The sequence below is a fragment of the Cebidichthys violaceus genome, unplaced genomic scaffold (assembly GCF_023349555.1).
Source record: "Cebidichthys violaceus isolate CVI_PGR_0920_01 unplaced genomic scaffold, fCebVio1.0.p SCAF_83, whole genome shotgun sequence".
NCBI classification, from domain to species: Eukaryota; Metazoa; Chordata; class Actinopteri; order Perciformes; family Stichaeidae; genus Cebidichthys; species Cebidichthys violaceus.
In genome coordinates this window covers 383,007-398,059 of record NW_027176968.1, presented here as the reverse complement: position 1 = coordinate 398,059, position 15,053 = coordinate 383,007, and the positions used below count along the sequence as shown (strand labels likewise).

The 15,053-nt window shown below is 42.7% G+C and overlaps 2 protein-coding genes across 2 annotated transcripts; one reads left to right on the top strand and one right to left on the bottom strand.

The window, feature by feature from the left end:
- The first annotated feature begins 3,367 nt into the window (after window positions 1-3,367).
- Window positions 3,368-8,339, top strand: slc35g2a (solute carrier family 35 member G2a). The gene is made up of 2 exons (XM_068702385.1): window positions 3,368-3,725; window positions 6,750-8,339. Exon 2 carries the CDS (start codon window positions 6,776-6,778, stop codon window positions 8,129-8,131), a length of 1,356 nt encoding a protein of 451 aa, XP_068558486.1. The 5' UTR covers window positions 3,368-3,725; window positions 6,750-6,775; the 3' UTR covers window positions 8,132-8,339.
- Window positions 8,340-10,197: 1,858 nt separating this feature from the next.
- On the bottom strand, window positions 10,198-12,044 carry LOC137866458 (pentraxin-related protein PTX3-like). The gene is made up of 2 exons (XM_068702386.1): window positions 11,845-12,044; window positions 10,198-10,983 (listed from the first exon to the last, which is right to left on the bottom strand). Exons 1-2 carry the CDS (start codon window positions 11,978-11,980, stop codon window positions 10,346-10,348), a joined length of 774 nt encoding a protein of 257 aa, XP_068558487.1. The 5' UTR covers window positions 11,981-12,044; the 3' UTR covers window positions 10,198-10,345.
- Window positions 12,045-15,053: the final 3,009 nt, after the last annotated feature.

Genomic DNA, 15,053 nt, shown 5'->3' with positions numbered 1-15,053 from the left:
GTCAGTTAAATTCTCGACCACCACGCATCTCTCAGAAGAGCATGGCCACTGTTATTGCCCCAGGGACAGCACATTAAGGAAATTAAGTTTTTTCCATCACTGCTCCATGCATTTGTCCATATCAAACTCATTTTTAACCTCCAATTTTGGCGGTGTCTCCAGGCTAATTATGAAAAAAAACACCACCACAGTTGTGTTGAATGAATAAACAGTACAAGTTTAGAGTTTGACATCCCAGATACACAGAGCTGTTTGTGAATTTTAAGGAGAACAGGGCTCCTGAGAGTAAGACCAAATTCTGTCCTCCGAATGAGATGCAGCAGGGTGAGCTGAAAATGAACATCCATAGTCCCTGTTGTTTTCCTGCTTGCTCCAACCAGAATCCACTGTTGCATGCATGGCAATATATTGCTCTTTGGTAATGTGCTCTAAATGGGCATCTTCATTTAATTAACATTTGTGTGAGTTTTTAGAGTTGCAGTAAATCTCTTCCATTGAGGATCAAACCCTTAAGTTTTCAAGCTGGAGTGCAGACTTGCATTTTTCAAACAGGTGATGCTGCTTCAGCAACTTAAAGCTGCACTTATCATTGTTTTTGTATTAATGATGGCTCATTAACTATGTGTAACGTGGACACGGCTGCTTGTGGTGATAAACCCACAGAGAATCATCACCCAAGAATCATCACCCGTTTTTAGCTGTGTTTAGGGCCAAATTAAAAATTATTTTAAAAAGACTTTACAACACCCGCTCAGCAAATGACAGACACACTAAGTTAGCAACTAGCTGGTGAACATAGTGGAGAACTTAGCAGCTAAAGACTCCCCAAAGCTAAAAGGGGATTTAATACATTTGTTGTGTGGCCGAAAACATGAATCCAAATGAGTGCTAATATGTCTGCTTAATGTGTAATTAGGCAAGTGTTTGCTTGCTGCTAGTTGCCTAATTACTGCAATAGGCAATGCTAGATAATAGTCTCCAGCGAAGATTATCAATAATGTAATGTAAGTATAAGAATTACACTGTTGACAAGGATTTCTTCTTTGACATAGCCTCACCACAAAGTAAAGGGCTAATTAGAAATCACCATGTGTAATTGGTTGGCAAGGAAACCTGCACACTCTCTCATTCAAACACCAGATATATAGAAAAAGAAAAAACATGCACTATACAGAGACAAGAGTGGTGGTTGCTAATGTTTATTGGCTGTTTCTCATTTCCATAATCCAAATATCTGGGGCAATTAGTGAACAGGAAGAGACGTCTTTTGACTCTCATCATATGCTCACTGGAAAAGTCAGCGTCCACAGGGACCGCTGCTTCTTATGAAACATTGTGACGGTCCAACCAAACAACAGAACCCAGCTGCATTCGGCAAAGGTTAATACAGCTTGAGATGGAGCAGAGCACACCAGTGTTATGTCAGCAAAATGTCAAAGCAATTACTGCAAAAAAAGATGAAAGTGTGTGAGATTGTGCAGTGTTTATGAGTCAAACAGAGGAGAGAAACTGTACCGTACTGCCTCCTCTTTATTTAATCTCTGTTCACCATTCGCACCACTATAGTATCATTATCATTATGACTCAAATGCCTCTATAACAGCCACATATTTTACGTGAAGGCTTTTCCACAAGACCTTGGAACCTGGCAGCAGATATTGTCTCCCATTAAGCCACAAGACCATCAGGGAGGTCGGTCATTGACGTTGATGGTGATGGGGCTTGGCTCGCAGTCGTCGTCCCACTTTGTCCCAAATGTGTTGGATGGATTTGAAGTCAGGGCTCTGTTCAGACCAATCAAGTGGTTCCACACCAAACTGGAAAGAGCATTTCTATATGGACCATGCATGCTTTGTACATGTTTCAACATTTACACATATTGAACAGGAAAGAGCCTTCTCTAAACTGTCGCCACAAAGTTGTAATTAAGCTATTGTCTTAAATATAATGGTATGGTGAGGCATTAACGTTTATCGTAATTGGAAATAAGGAACCTGGCTGCAAACCATGAAAGAACAGCCATGGACCAATAGGACAAAATATAATGTGGAGCAGTATTTTAGACAGTATAGTGTGTACACATCTCAGCATATCTAATCATATATTTTCTTTTTTTCAATGAATTCATTTTGATGTTGTTATTTTTCGTTTAGTCTTGCATTTCAAATGTTGCATTTGCTTTCTTTCAAAACTCTGATGTCTTGATTGTTACATATTGTGAAATAAATCAAAGATTTAAATACAGAGTCTACATAAATATATGCACCATAAGAGCACAGTGTAGGCCCCAATTTTAAAGAGAAAATTTGCCAAAGTTAGCTTTGTATCGTTGCAGCGTGGGTGGTATGTGCAAATAAATGATGCTCAGCTTCCCTCCACGTTGCTGGAGAACGTTTCGTTTGGCGTCAACGGCAGTGTGGTGGAAAATTATTTTACCCGCTGTTGAGTCTGTGTACTGGAACATCCTGTTTCAGCATTTAAAGTATAAGAGGTGCTTTATCTGTGTAACAACAGACACACAGATATATACGTTTTATCCTTAAGGCATAGGACATGTTAATATACAAAACTTGTAGTCCATCATAGAGAAGAAGAGGATATGTGTGCAGGTAGTCAGCTGCTGCATGGATCACAAGTCTCATGATGCAAGCATATGATAGACTGTTTCGCAACAAGTATATAAAACAGTTCTACTTATAAGAATATAAGATACTCATAAGAATATCAAATTTCCATTAAACAAACGACAAGATACATTTGAGCATGTATGCTAACACAAAGGATGAAGATCTACTGAGTTCAGAGCAAAAGTACAAGCACTTAGGCATTTACACAATATACTATAGAAATATATACTAAGTAGAAATGTACCATTACACCAGCAAGTTGGAGGGAGACCGAACATCTTTCATTTTCACATGCCACCCATAATACATCGATCCAATGCCAGTTGAAAATCTGCTAAGTTTCCCTGTAAATAATGAAGGTATTGAAAAGTGTTTGGTACGGGCCCCCAGATGATGAAATGAAGATGAAATAGAAATGCAGAACCTGGGTTAAAAATTCGGATATTGTAACTTCTCGGTGCATATTCCCAAACTCAGTCAAAACGAAACAATTTAACAAGGTTGTGTATTTATCAGGCCATGATACATGTCTCTCTCTCTCTCTCTCTCTCTCTCTCTCTCTCTCTCTCTCTCTCTCTCACACTCACACACACACACACACACACACACACACACACACACACACACACACTGACACACACATGGGGTGACACAGTGTGATACAGTGCTGGTGTTCAGTGGATGTTACGCATGCTCAGACGTTATGATTAGTTCTCTCTCTCTCTCTCTCTCTCTCTCTCTCTCTCTCTTTCTCTCTCTCTCTCATATGGGCAGTCTGAGGAGGAGCATCTGTATCAGTGCTCAGAGCGTGATGGACGGGCAGCAGGTCGTCATAAAACACCACATTGTCCTCCCGCAGAGAGTAAAGTGAGGTGACCGCAGGGTCTAGCTGGGTGGCGGAGGCGTGTCGCGTTTGCCCTTGAGGAGACTATTGGCTGCCGCAGGAGAAAGCGGAGGAGAGGGTATACCAGCAAAAGACGGGGGAAGAACAAATGGCCAACAAGAGGTGATGGATCTTTGGTGATGCTCGGTAAATGACTGAGGCTGACCGAGAGTGAAGTTCAACCCCGGCGAGATCCGCTGATTGCGGGAAAGCAGGTGAGTTGAGGCGGAGGAGCAGGAGGTGTTTTTTCCTAAACTATAAGCTATAAATAACCCATCCGTTGGTTTATTGATTGCACCACATTATGCAATACCACGAAATTACAGCAGGTCACTAATTGGGAAGCCGTCTTAGGACTCAGCCGGGGTTCATTGATTGAGCTGCCGTGTGGCAATCTGCGGGCGCATGCAGAGTGTGCGCGCACTTCTCTCCATTGAAGATTTCGTCATGGGTCACTGTTCGGGCTGTCATTGAAGGCAACAACATAATACATACATACATACAGGCATACACGCATGCTGTATGGTAGACGCCAAACAAACCCTCACCGTGTGCCAGGGGCGGGAATCGAAACGTCATCCCTGCAGATAACCGGCAGATAAATTATGCTTTATGATGTCAAACGGCAATTTAATTGGATTCAAACGCGACAACACGTGCAGCACAACCCTGCCGTTTCGCGCGCGCGTGCGTGCGTGTGTGTGTGTGTGTCAACCCTCCGGCGTCACAGGGGCGCATCACCAAGGAACCTTGATAACCTTGGAACCTTGATAACATCTTCCTCTTCATATGCAGACACACACTTAAATACACATAGACACATAGGCTACACATGGATTTACATAATACAATGAAATTACCCTTAAGTAAAGAACACACATGTTTATACATAAGTGTATGTATTCATACAGTTAATAATCAACATTATAGGAGTACCATTCATAAAGTGTTTGGCCTGCTCATAGTCCATATCAAAGATGTTTTTGCTTTTGAAATAAAATGTAGAACATGCATGTAAATACACAGGAGGAAAGAACCTCCTCCCATTGTGCAGGTACGATGTCGGCTAGTAGCAGCTCATTTTAGGGTTGTGTAAGGTGTGAAAGGCTTTTGAGAGCAGCAGCAGCATTGCAGAGGCAGGCTGCATCTTAAGATCAGTAAATACTACAGACTGAGAAGATCTCTTTATGCTCTTTGTGTTTCCACAGAACGGAAGATCAGGTTCCATATAACCTTTAGTGGTAGTAAATGTCTAGATCTTCTCAAATGTCATCGGTGCAACCTCATGCCTGTGGTTTCATTTTTACTTCATGCTGTGAGGTTGTGAAATCACGACAAATGTTTCATTCAACACATCATTTTAGTGCAAGTCAGGTCGATTTGAGAAAGAATTAAGTATAGTAGTACAATTTCCTCAAAATTTAGATTTTCAAAGACCCTTGCAGCTGTTGTAATTTGTAACAATTCAGGTTGATTCGTGGGAATACTCTCAAGGCCACGTAGCCAGCCACAAATCCACAGCCTCCCTCTGCTGCTACCAAATCAAAAGGACTGCAGCGATGTGAGAAACAGCAGTGAGCTGCCAAAACTGCTGGTTGATTTTCCAGAAAATGATGATGCATATCGATATTGCATATGAAATGTCTTGTACTGTGATTTTATCCTTGTGGCCCTAATAATATTTGTCTTTTGAGTTTTTTGCTTCGTCGTCGTGATTTATTGCAAGCAGCTCGGCTCTAAAGGCACCGCAGTGTCTATCGGTCACTCACTTCATCACAAGGGTTCAATCTATCAGATGGATTGGCACAACCTTTGGTACAGATTTTAAAAGACTTTAATGATGCCCTGACTTTTCTTCTAGCGTGACAAAGAGGTTGACATTTATGGTTTTAAATGTGTGTCTCAACAACTATTGGATGGTGTTGCCATCAAATTTGGTACACATATATTCATGCCCCCCTCAGGACAAATTGTAATCACAATCTCTTAACTTTTCATATCGCGCCATCATTTGTTCAAGACTTTGGTTTGTAAACAAATACCTGCCTCTGCTGCACTTTGCATTTAGTTTTAATTAGCTCATTTGAGCTTGCTAAATTGCTAAAGTAAACAGTAGTCAAATATATACCTGCTAGAAATCAGCATATTATCCTTTTTTTAGTTTAGCTCAAGGCACCGCTGTGCATAAGTACAGCATCGCAGAGCCGCTAGCGTGACTTTAGACTTTTAAACTACACATTTTGTAATTAAAGTGTGTGGGTACTGTATTTCAATAAGTCAAGTGAAAATGTGGTTCACTTGCTGTGTTTAGCCAAATTATTGTTGAGTAATACTGTGTAACTCCAGGGGAAATAACTGAGCACTGTGCTCCACATGTCTTAAAAGAGTAAACATTATGTTGTGGGAAAGTATTCCCCGTTCCCGGAGAAACTGCTCGACTGCTGAGGGTTTTACAACCTGAATGCAGCAGTGGGTGCCGTACAGCACCTGCATGGTCGTAGTGTTCTGCTGCAGAGAGCTACAGCGGTTATAAGTTAGTCATCCGGGGAGCAGAACCTTGAAGTTAAAGAGATGGAGGAATGAAATGAGGAGGGGAGGGAGATGGTTGAGAGGGAGGTATTAAATTAGACATAAGATGTGGGATTCATATACCTGCTTTTAATGCTAAAGCTGACATATCTAATGTTTTGACAGACTGAGAATGTGAACAACACTTCTATGTTTCTTATTGTCCCTGCTTAAATGTATAACGTGAGGGAGGTGAAGAGGAAGAGACAGAGGGAGAAAGAAATTGAGGCAGAGAGAGATAAAAAGACGAATGAGGCAGGAAGCGCCTGCTTACGTAACTGTCATTGCCAATGATCTCTAAAACCCCTTGAAAGTCATGTTATCCAAGAAGTCTAAAAGGCGTGATAATAGAGTTGTTAATCTGCCATTATGGTGCTTTATGATTCTGCTAATATGAACTCAATGTGAACTCTCATGAAAAAAACAAAACCTAAAACAATTAAAGTGGTGATTGCTCAGACGGGCAGAGCTTATGTTCATTCCCTGCCAAACACGAGGGGCACATGGGAAGATTTGAGTCACTGCTATTATTATCTTGGATATTAAAGATACATGAGATATGAAGCGGTATCCTAGAGAGGGACAGCGTGAGGGAGAAAGCAGAGAGAGGATTTGCAGGAGCATGTGTGTCATATCTTGTGTGTGGTTCTAAAGTGTCCTTTCCCTCGCAGGTGTCTGTCGTCATTGAAGTTTTAAAATGGAGTCCACTCACCTCCTGAGCAACTCGAAGAAGAGGGTAAAAATCCACCCTCACACTGTCACAGCCAAATACGCCACGCACACGCCCTACTCCCCTCAACCTGGAGTACACACACACTTCCCCCAGCCAGGGGACGAGGGCTACGATGATGCTCCGTCTTTTGAGGACTTTGGCTCCTTCCTTGAAGAGACGTCAGACAAGAAACAGCTGACGGAGGGCAGGAAGTGGCCTCTGACTCTGTTTGGATCCAAAGACAAAGACACGACTAGCAAACCTCAGGCTGCCGCGGGAGGAGATGGCAGCGAGGGGGGAGCCAGAGCAGCCAAGGGGGCTGGGAAAGGAGTAGGGGAACAGCTGGCCAGTTTCGGGGAGGCGTCTGTGTCTGCGTCTCGGCTCACCTGGGTCGGGCTGCTAGGTGCGGCGCTGGCGCACGGCTGTTTGATTGTTTTGACCCGCCTGGCCTCTGAACGCTTCAGCCTGGGCCCCCTGTTTCTGCTCTTGGTTCGGTCCGTTGTCCAGCTCCTTTCTGTGGCCGTACCACTGCACAGGGGGGAGAACCCCTTTGGACCGGCGGGCTACCGTCTACGTCTGCTCTGTTACGGCGTCGCCTACTCTCTCTCCCTCTGCTGCGCCTACGCCTCCTTAACCTTCGTCTCTCCCGGAAACGCCACGACAACCTGGCGCCTGGCGACCACGGCGCTGTCAGCGACCCTGGCCTTCCTGCTCCTGGAGGAGAGGCTGGGATTGGCTGATGGGATCACCATAGCTGCAGGGCTGTGCGGTTTGGGGCTTGTGTTACTTCCCACAGCGGACGAGAGCAACTCAGATTCACCGACTGACCCGGTCGTGTTCTGGAGGGGTGCGTTTGGTTGGTCTCTTTCAGCTCTTGCAGGGCTGTGGATGGCTTTGGCACTGGTTGGGTATCGTTCCCTGAAGGAGAGGGTAGGAGTGGGCACAGCTTTGTTCACAGTAAGCTGGACGGGCTGCCTGCTCGCCCCGGCCTCGTTGGCTCTGCTCCAGGAGGGCTGGTCCTGGCCTTCGAGTGCCCCAGTCTGGGGTCTGGTGCTGGGCCTGGTTGCATGCTCGGTAGCAGCCTTTCTGGGGATGACGCACGCCCTCACCCGACTTCACCCTGCTCTGGTCTCTGCCTCTCAGAGCCTGGAGGTACCCATTGCCATGCTGCTGCATCTGGTGGTGTTGCCATTGGCTCCCACCGCGCCGGAGGTCGTCGGGAACGTGATGGTCATACTGAGCGTCGGTTGGTTGGTGGCAATAAAGCTGCTGCCAGCCCGTGGGGGAGGGCGGCGCCAAAGGGAAGAGTATGAGGAGATTCTGGACTCACCTATCAAATAGGCATCTTTTCTCTTCTCTTCACACCTCCTACTTGTCTTCCCCTGACTCCCTCCTTGATGAGATTGGTTCCGGTGTACATAAGAGACTGCTAAATGTTTATTGGAGCTTTATCAATTTTGTATTGTCCTCTTTGCTTTTGGGAAAGTGCCAATATTGTGTTGTCTGTCAAAGTGACTATGTGATGTGACATTAAAATCTCTCTGTTGAACACCATGCATTCCTGAAGCCACTTCTAATTAGGATCTCATCTCCTTCAGTGTGTGTGTGTGTGTGTGTGTGTGTGTGTGTGTGTGTGTGAGAGAGAGAGAGAGAATGTATTGGCTACATTTCACAGGAGTGTCATGTCAGTCACTTTTACCAGCCAGCTGAGGGTTTGCCAAGGATTAATGCCATCTATTTGGCTGCTGGCGAAAGAGCGAGAAAACAAGAGATGGGAGGCACGAGAGAGGAGCGAGACACAATGAGAGGAAGATAAATGCTGGTAGAGCGAGAGAAGATGATGGGATTGGCATACAGATAAGACGCAAGAGAGAAAGGAGAGTGATGGCAGATGACGAAACGGAGGTGAAAGAGGAGGAGGCCAGGGTAGAAAGCGGGGGTGATGGTCGCTGGGTATTGTGCTGTGTCTGGCTAGCTGGCTGATTCTGACACTGTTCTTTGTGTCTTATACCTAAATGTCAGACACATAAGCACCGTCACTCATCTTTTCTGTGCCTCTCCTCCTCTATTTTCCTCATCATTAGCCTCCTGCTTTGCTTTTGTCTTTGTATCTTTTTCTCTGTGTTAAAAAATGAATGAAGTGCCAACATGAGATGACATGACGAAGCTATTGAAACTGATGTAGTCGGAAGTCTTGCTTGCAATCCTCCACCCAGCTGCACATTTGAGGAAAGACACACACACACACACACACACACACACACACACACACACACAGGCATGGGCACAAGTATCCATTCATGCCATGGTTATAGGCCTTTCATGAGAGAAAAATTGTGTGACGTCAGAAGGCTGGCCTAATTAAAATTACTTTTAATTAATATTTGTTGTTATTTTATTTCCTAGTTGTGGAACTTAGTTTACTGTATTGTATGTGTCTCAATATACTCTACTACATTTAGAGTAACATTTATTTGATAGCTATAGTTACTAGTTTCTCTGCCGGATAAGATTTGACACACAGTTAAGTATGATGCTGTGTAACAGATTAAACTACTTAATTGTATATAATTTTTCCACCTCCTTGACCAATTACAACATTAAAATGATGCTTGCGGGTTAATCATTATGAAATAGTATAATAGATAATGATGTACCACTTACTTGGATTTTTCGACTGCATGAGTACTTTTGATTTTTAAAAACCTAAGATAACTTTATCTCATAGTACTTGTAATGGAGTATTTTTACATTGCAGTATTTCTGCTTTTACTTAAGGATCTGAATACTTCTTCCTCAGTTTTCACCTTTCTCTGTTTCTCCCTCTTCCTGCTATCTCATTCACCCAATTTTTCTCTCTAGATTTATTAAAACTCCACAACAAATTTATAAATACTTTCAAAAATAAATGAAGAGGTATTCTGGGACCAAAAACCATCACAAAACTGTAAAATACACAGAAACTACCTCCAGTCAACATCAGCCATTGTGTGGTTCATAACAATGAACGCGTGTGTGTGTGTGTGTGTGTGTGTGTGTGTGTATGTGTGTGTGTGCGCGTGCGGTTGCAGGAGGGACGGGCTGGTGGCAGTGTAATAGCTCAACACTCTGAGCATCGTAAGTTGTGGCCTCTTTGCATCCAGACACTCTTAAAGCAGCTAATGAGAGGGAAAGACCGGCCCAGAACTGAACACGATCCAAAACCTCTGAGACACTTTCTTGTGGCTGTCGGCATCTGCAGACACCACCACAACTACACAAACATTGAGGTAAACTCCGGCACGTGCAAGGATAAAACACATGCACTGACGAATGAAAATGTGGGCATGGGTGTGAACATCTATGAGGCTCTGAAAATGAGTTCATTACTGTGTGGGAGGAGGGAAGAAACCGTTCCATGAGGCTCATTAGGTCAATGAATTACTTTTTATTTATTACAGTAAAGCCACAACATTTATGGTACATTTAAATTCATTGTCACCAGACAAAAACATGCTCAGAAAATAAAAAAGAAACCGAGTATGTGCAAAATCATTATCCCCGGTCCATCTTATATTAATTTTTGCATCTTGGCAATTCACGTGTCTCCTCTGTCTTTCCTGCCTGGTCCATCAGTCTGCTCAGCTGCAGGTGAACCTTCTGCAGCTCTGTTGCTACGGCAACCAGGGCCTTTTCCATTGTGGCCATGTCCAGCGGTGAAGTAACTTCCTGCTTCTCCAGGCCGGATGTGAATGGCTTCATTCCCAGGCCAAATGCTGCCCCTAAACCCCCGAGTCTCGGTGTTGGTAGGCGCCCCATCCCACTGCCTGTTGCTCTGTGGCCTCCACCTTCCTCCAGCCGCTTCAGCTGGGCGTTCATCTCATGGCCACTGTGCAGAAGCTGGTGCAACGTAGCGTTAAACCTTCTCTCCCTCTCTGCTTCCTCTTCCCGGAGCTCCAGCAAGCCTTGTTGCAGCCTGGCATTCACCTGCTCGGCTCGCGCCCTGCAAGCCGACTCCAGGCTGGGTAGACACTGCTGGCATGTCACCTCGGCCATCTTGTCCACCTGTGTCCTGAGAGAGACCAATCCTCCGCAACATTGCTCCAGAGACTCCAGCAGCATGTTCTGCCTCATGTGGGAGTCCTCCAGAGTGATGAAAAGCTTGTCCCAGCGGGAGACATCTGCAGCCTGGCATGGTGTGGTTGGAGTTTCTCCTGTAGACAACCAGAGGGATGCATCAGTTATATACTCCCATAGTTGTGCAATTATGAGAAATAATGGGTAGAGTAAAAAAGGATAAAGTAAAGGGAAACAAAAATAAAATTGGGAAAATGGTATTAACAACACTTATTTACTGGCTGACCTATGAAGTAATTATGGCGTAAGCAATTCACAGTTACAATAGTGCAATAAAAAAGAACTAAAAAACAATGTGGTTGCCCTTTACTTAAGGCAAACTGCAAGTTACTACCTAAAGTGTACACATACAGTACAGTGGTTCCACGTTAAAGAAAACAGTTACATGCAGCATCCAATTTACTTGAGTATAGTGTTTTATTTTTTTTTTAATTAAAGGATTTTAATTTCAAAACGTTTTGTTATTCATCGCACTTAGTGATATTTAAAACCCATAGTTTTGCTTGAACTTGCGTTACAGCTAAAGTTAAAATGACCTGACATTGTATTTTAATCTATTTTGACGTGATCAGAGAGAGCAGAGATAGTATTTTCAGTAGAGGGTTTTACATAAAAAATGTACAATGCAAGTCCCTTCTATGACTGCTTAAGATGGTATGATCTGTATAAAATTTGATGTTGACTTGCAGAGATTTTTTTTTTATGTATATAGTTAATAGAAGTGGACTAAGAATAGACCCCTGCGGGACACCTTTGCTTACCCTTTAAAACTAATAAATCAAAGTGTGATGATGAATTCTTAATCAAAGCAAATAAGATTTATTTTATTGGGATATTGAAATCAAGCATTTCAGCTGAGGACAAATTCTTCACAAAGAGCCATCTGTTCACGCAAGCAGGGAATAAAAGAGACGAAAGGACCAATAAACATAACTCACCCTCCTGCTGGCCCAGAGAGATCTCGTTGTCATAGTTGTCTGCGTAGTTCACTTCATACTCAAGCTCATTCACACACAAGGATGCACCCACGAAGCCAAGCACACACAGCACACGCCAGATCCTGAACACATGCATGATGAAGCTCTGAATGTGTTGCTTTTTTAAAATATTATGAACGTTTTTCAGCTGCTCCCCCCTTCACTATATTTAAAGTTCTTCACACTGAACCAACTGTCGTGGGTGCTGGCTTATAAACTCAGCACAAGGGAAGAAGGAGGGATGTTGAGGAGGGTGGGACAGAGGTGGGGGTGCTGTGGACGTTGGGTGAGTAATGCTTCAGTGGAGGTAATATGTCAAAAGTCAAACTGAGTGGGGAAATAGGGGCATTATGAGGAAAGAGAGGGTGAGTTATAAGGGCACATGGAAAGCTATGGTGAAAAGAAAGGGATGGAGGGAAAAGAAAACTGTTTCAGTTGCTTAAAAGAACTGAAACATATGGAAGTAAAAATAGCCTGTCGTTTTACTTGATTTGGTGTAGGCAGTAGCTTATTATAGCTTGTGTTGTATATTGTTGTAAGATAGATATTGTTCAGATACTATAAGACATATATTGCTGTATAACTGACATAACTGGGGCAGTTTGGTGACTTGTACTGTTCCAGTAGGTTTTAGCATTATCACAGAACTGTTGCATGTGGCTGCTGTTCAGCAGCAGCTATGAAGACTCACTTAAGTATTTTGATTTTCAACCTATTTTACAAATAGTCTTCCCCACCTAATGTCTTGATATATTTGGGAGTATTTGAGCTTTGAAATCTGTCAAGGTTCAGCTTTATTGTCATTAACAATAGAGGATTGCACAATGACACAGTTTTAGCGACACAAACAGAAATTATAAGATAAAGAAGTAAAATTTAAACAGAGTGAAAATTTGTATTAAAATAAATACAGTAGTAGTTGTAGTATACTATAGTAAATTATTCTATATGTACGTAGGACATAGGTTAGGTACATACCTATATATAAAAAACACTGTACTATACACTGTACTATACAAACTGATTTAAAAAGTGGAGGATATTTCAGTCCACACTCTCTCTCTAGGTCTGTCTGCCTTTTCAAGATGAGTCAGAGTCACTCCCTGCTCCGTGCATCAACACCAAATCCCTTAACCAAAATAAATTGCAACATTGCAGAATCTGGATTATATTTTAAGCTTGCAATGACTATGCTTTTACCACTTGAAATTAAATATTGTTGCGAAGCAACACTGCAAAATTAGCTTTCTGGCTGTGATTATATTTTGTTGCCTGGCTCCCCTGTCGATTAAACATCCCATAAGGAAGAATTAGAAGGCCAAATGATTATTCTTATAGACAGAGTGCTGTGGTCAACAGGTGTAGGGGTTAAGCAGCAGAAGTAGGACAAGTCATGGTCAGAGGAAAAGCCTTGACCTCTCTACTCTCTGCAGACCTCCAGACTGAGCTCACCCTGCAAATGTCAGCAAGTCTGCCAGTAACTATGTATGATTTTCTGTTTGGCAGCTTGTAATAGGAGCAGAGGGACTAATTGGGGTGGAAGCTGGCAGGTTTATCTCAGGAAAACAGAACCTGCAGAGGAAGAGATGGACCGAGAGAGAGAGAGAAAGGATAGTTGGTGAGGAAAGGTAGAGAGCGACAGAGGAAACTTGTATACTTTTTCCTTTCCTCATTGCAGCATTGTGTGCATTTCCCTGGCCCACTTCCATTAAATTCAACAATTATGATCCCCTCAGGAAAGCAATACAGTTATATGGTAGAACTTGCAGTTGTGATACAGGTGTCGTACAAAATTCAGTTTATGCATGTCAGAAACATTTGGTGTTCTCATCTTTTTCCTCTATAGGTCATATGTCTATTTAGGAGCTACATTTATCAGCAGCCACCTGCACACCATACAGTTTAGCTGTCACACAAAGCACTCCCAGCTGTCAGCGGGGAGGAGGAGGAGTAATGATTGATGAAGGACTGGCGAAAACATAGCAACGAGGAAGATGGAAAGGGAAAAGACAGAGAGACACTTGATGAAAGTCGGATTTGAGGAGAGTATTCCTTGTGTATCAGCACAAATTCTATTCAGATTGGAGAGAAGTAGAGGAGAACAGATCCTGTCTGGTTTGTTTCAATGAAACCAGAGATGTCAGGGAAACTGGGACAGTGGGTGTTGTCAGCAGAACTTCATAGGCTAAAATATAAAACACCAACAGGATTTTAATTTTGAATAAACCACATACTAACGCAGCAAAGTTTGCTAACACCAGCCAGTTTTATGAGAACAGGGTGTATCCCTTTTTATACCCAATATGTAGATGGGGGAGGGGAGTAAACCACGGAGCTATGATTGGAAAACAGTATACTGTAAAACAATAGAGCCATTGTAAGAATATAGCAGACTTATAAGTAAAAAAATTGCATATTATGTAATAGTAATGTTATATCTTACTGCTGTACTAAAAACAGTCAGGGTTCAAAATAATAGATACCTGAGCTAAGAGAAGCCTTTGATACTGTGGACCATGGCCTGCTGGTTTTGTAATTATCTCTCAGGTAGGACTGAATGTGTCAAAGTCAATGGGCACAGTTCAAACGGTCTTACTACATGGAGTACCTCAAGACTCTGTGCTTGGCCCACTAATTACCATTTTTCCCCTATTATTTTTGCAGTCACTCAAGTCAAATAAATACAATTTGATGTTGTTTTCTAATCCTTAAAGGAGGCCTGTAGATATTGTGGTCATTGTTAAAGCTAAGGGGAAGAGAACATAATGTCCTGGTTACAAATATCAAGGTATTTGGTTTGATAAATGTATTCTACTTGTAGACAGATATTTTTGGCAGAATTCAAAACCAGTGTAGTGAAAACTCTGGTAAATGACTCCCTGATCTGTTCAGCCTACCATCAGCTATATTTCAATATTACTACCTATTTTATGTATTGTTTTATCTGTTGCCTGTGTATGTATTATTTTGTCTGCATTTTTTTTGTGCTGCCGTGTTGTTCAGATATCGCTTGCAAAAGAGGTTTCTAACCTCAGTGGGATTTAGCTGGTTGAATAAAATACAAAATAATATATGGTACCTGTCCATAGAAATGTTATGTGTCTGTGCCCCTCATGTAGCAGAAAGAACAGAGCCAAATATAATTACAAACATCCCAATTCCCTTTATCT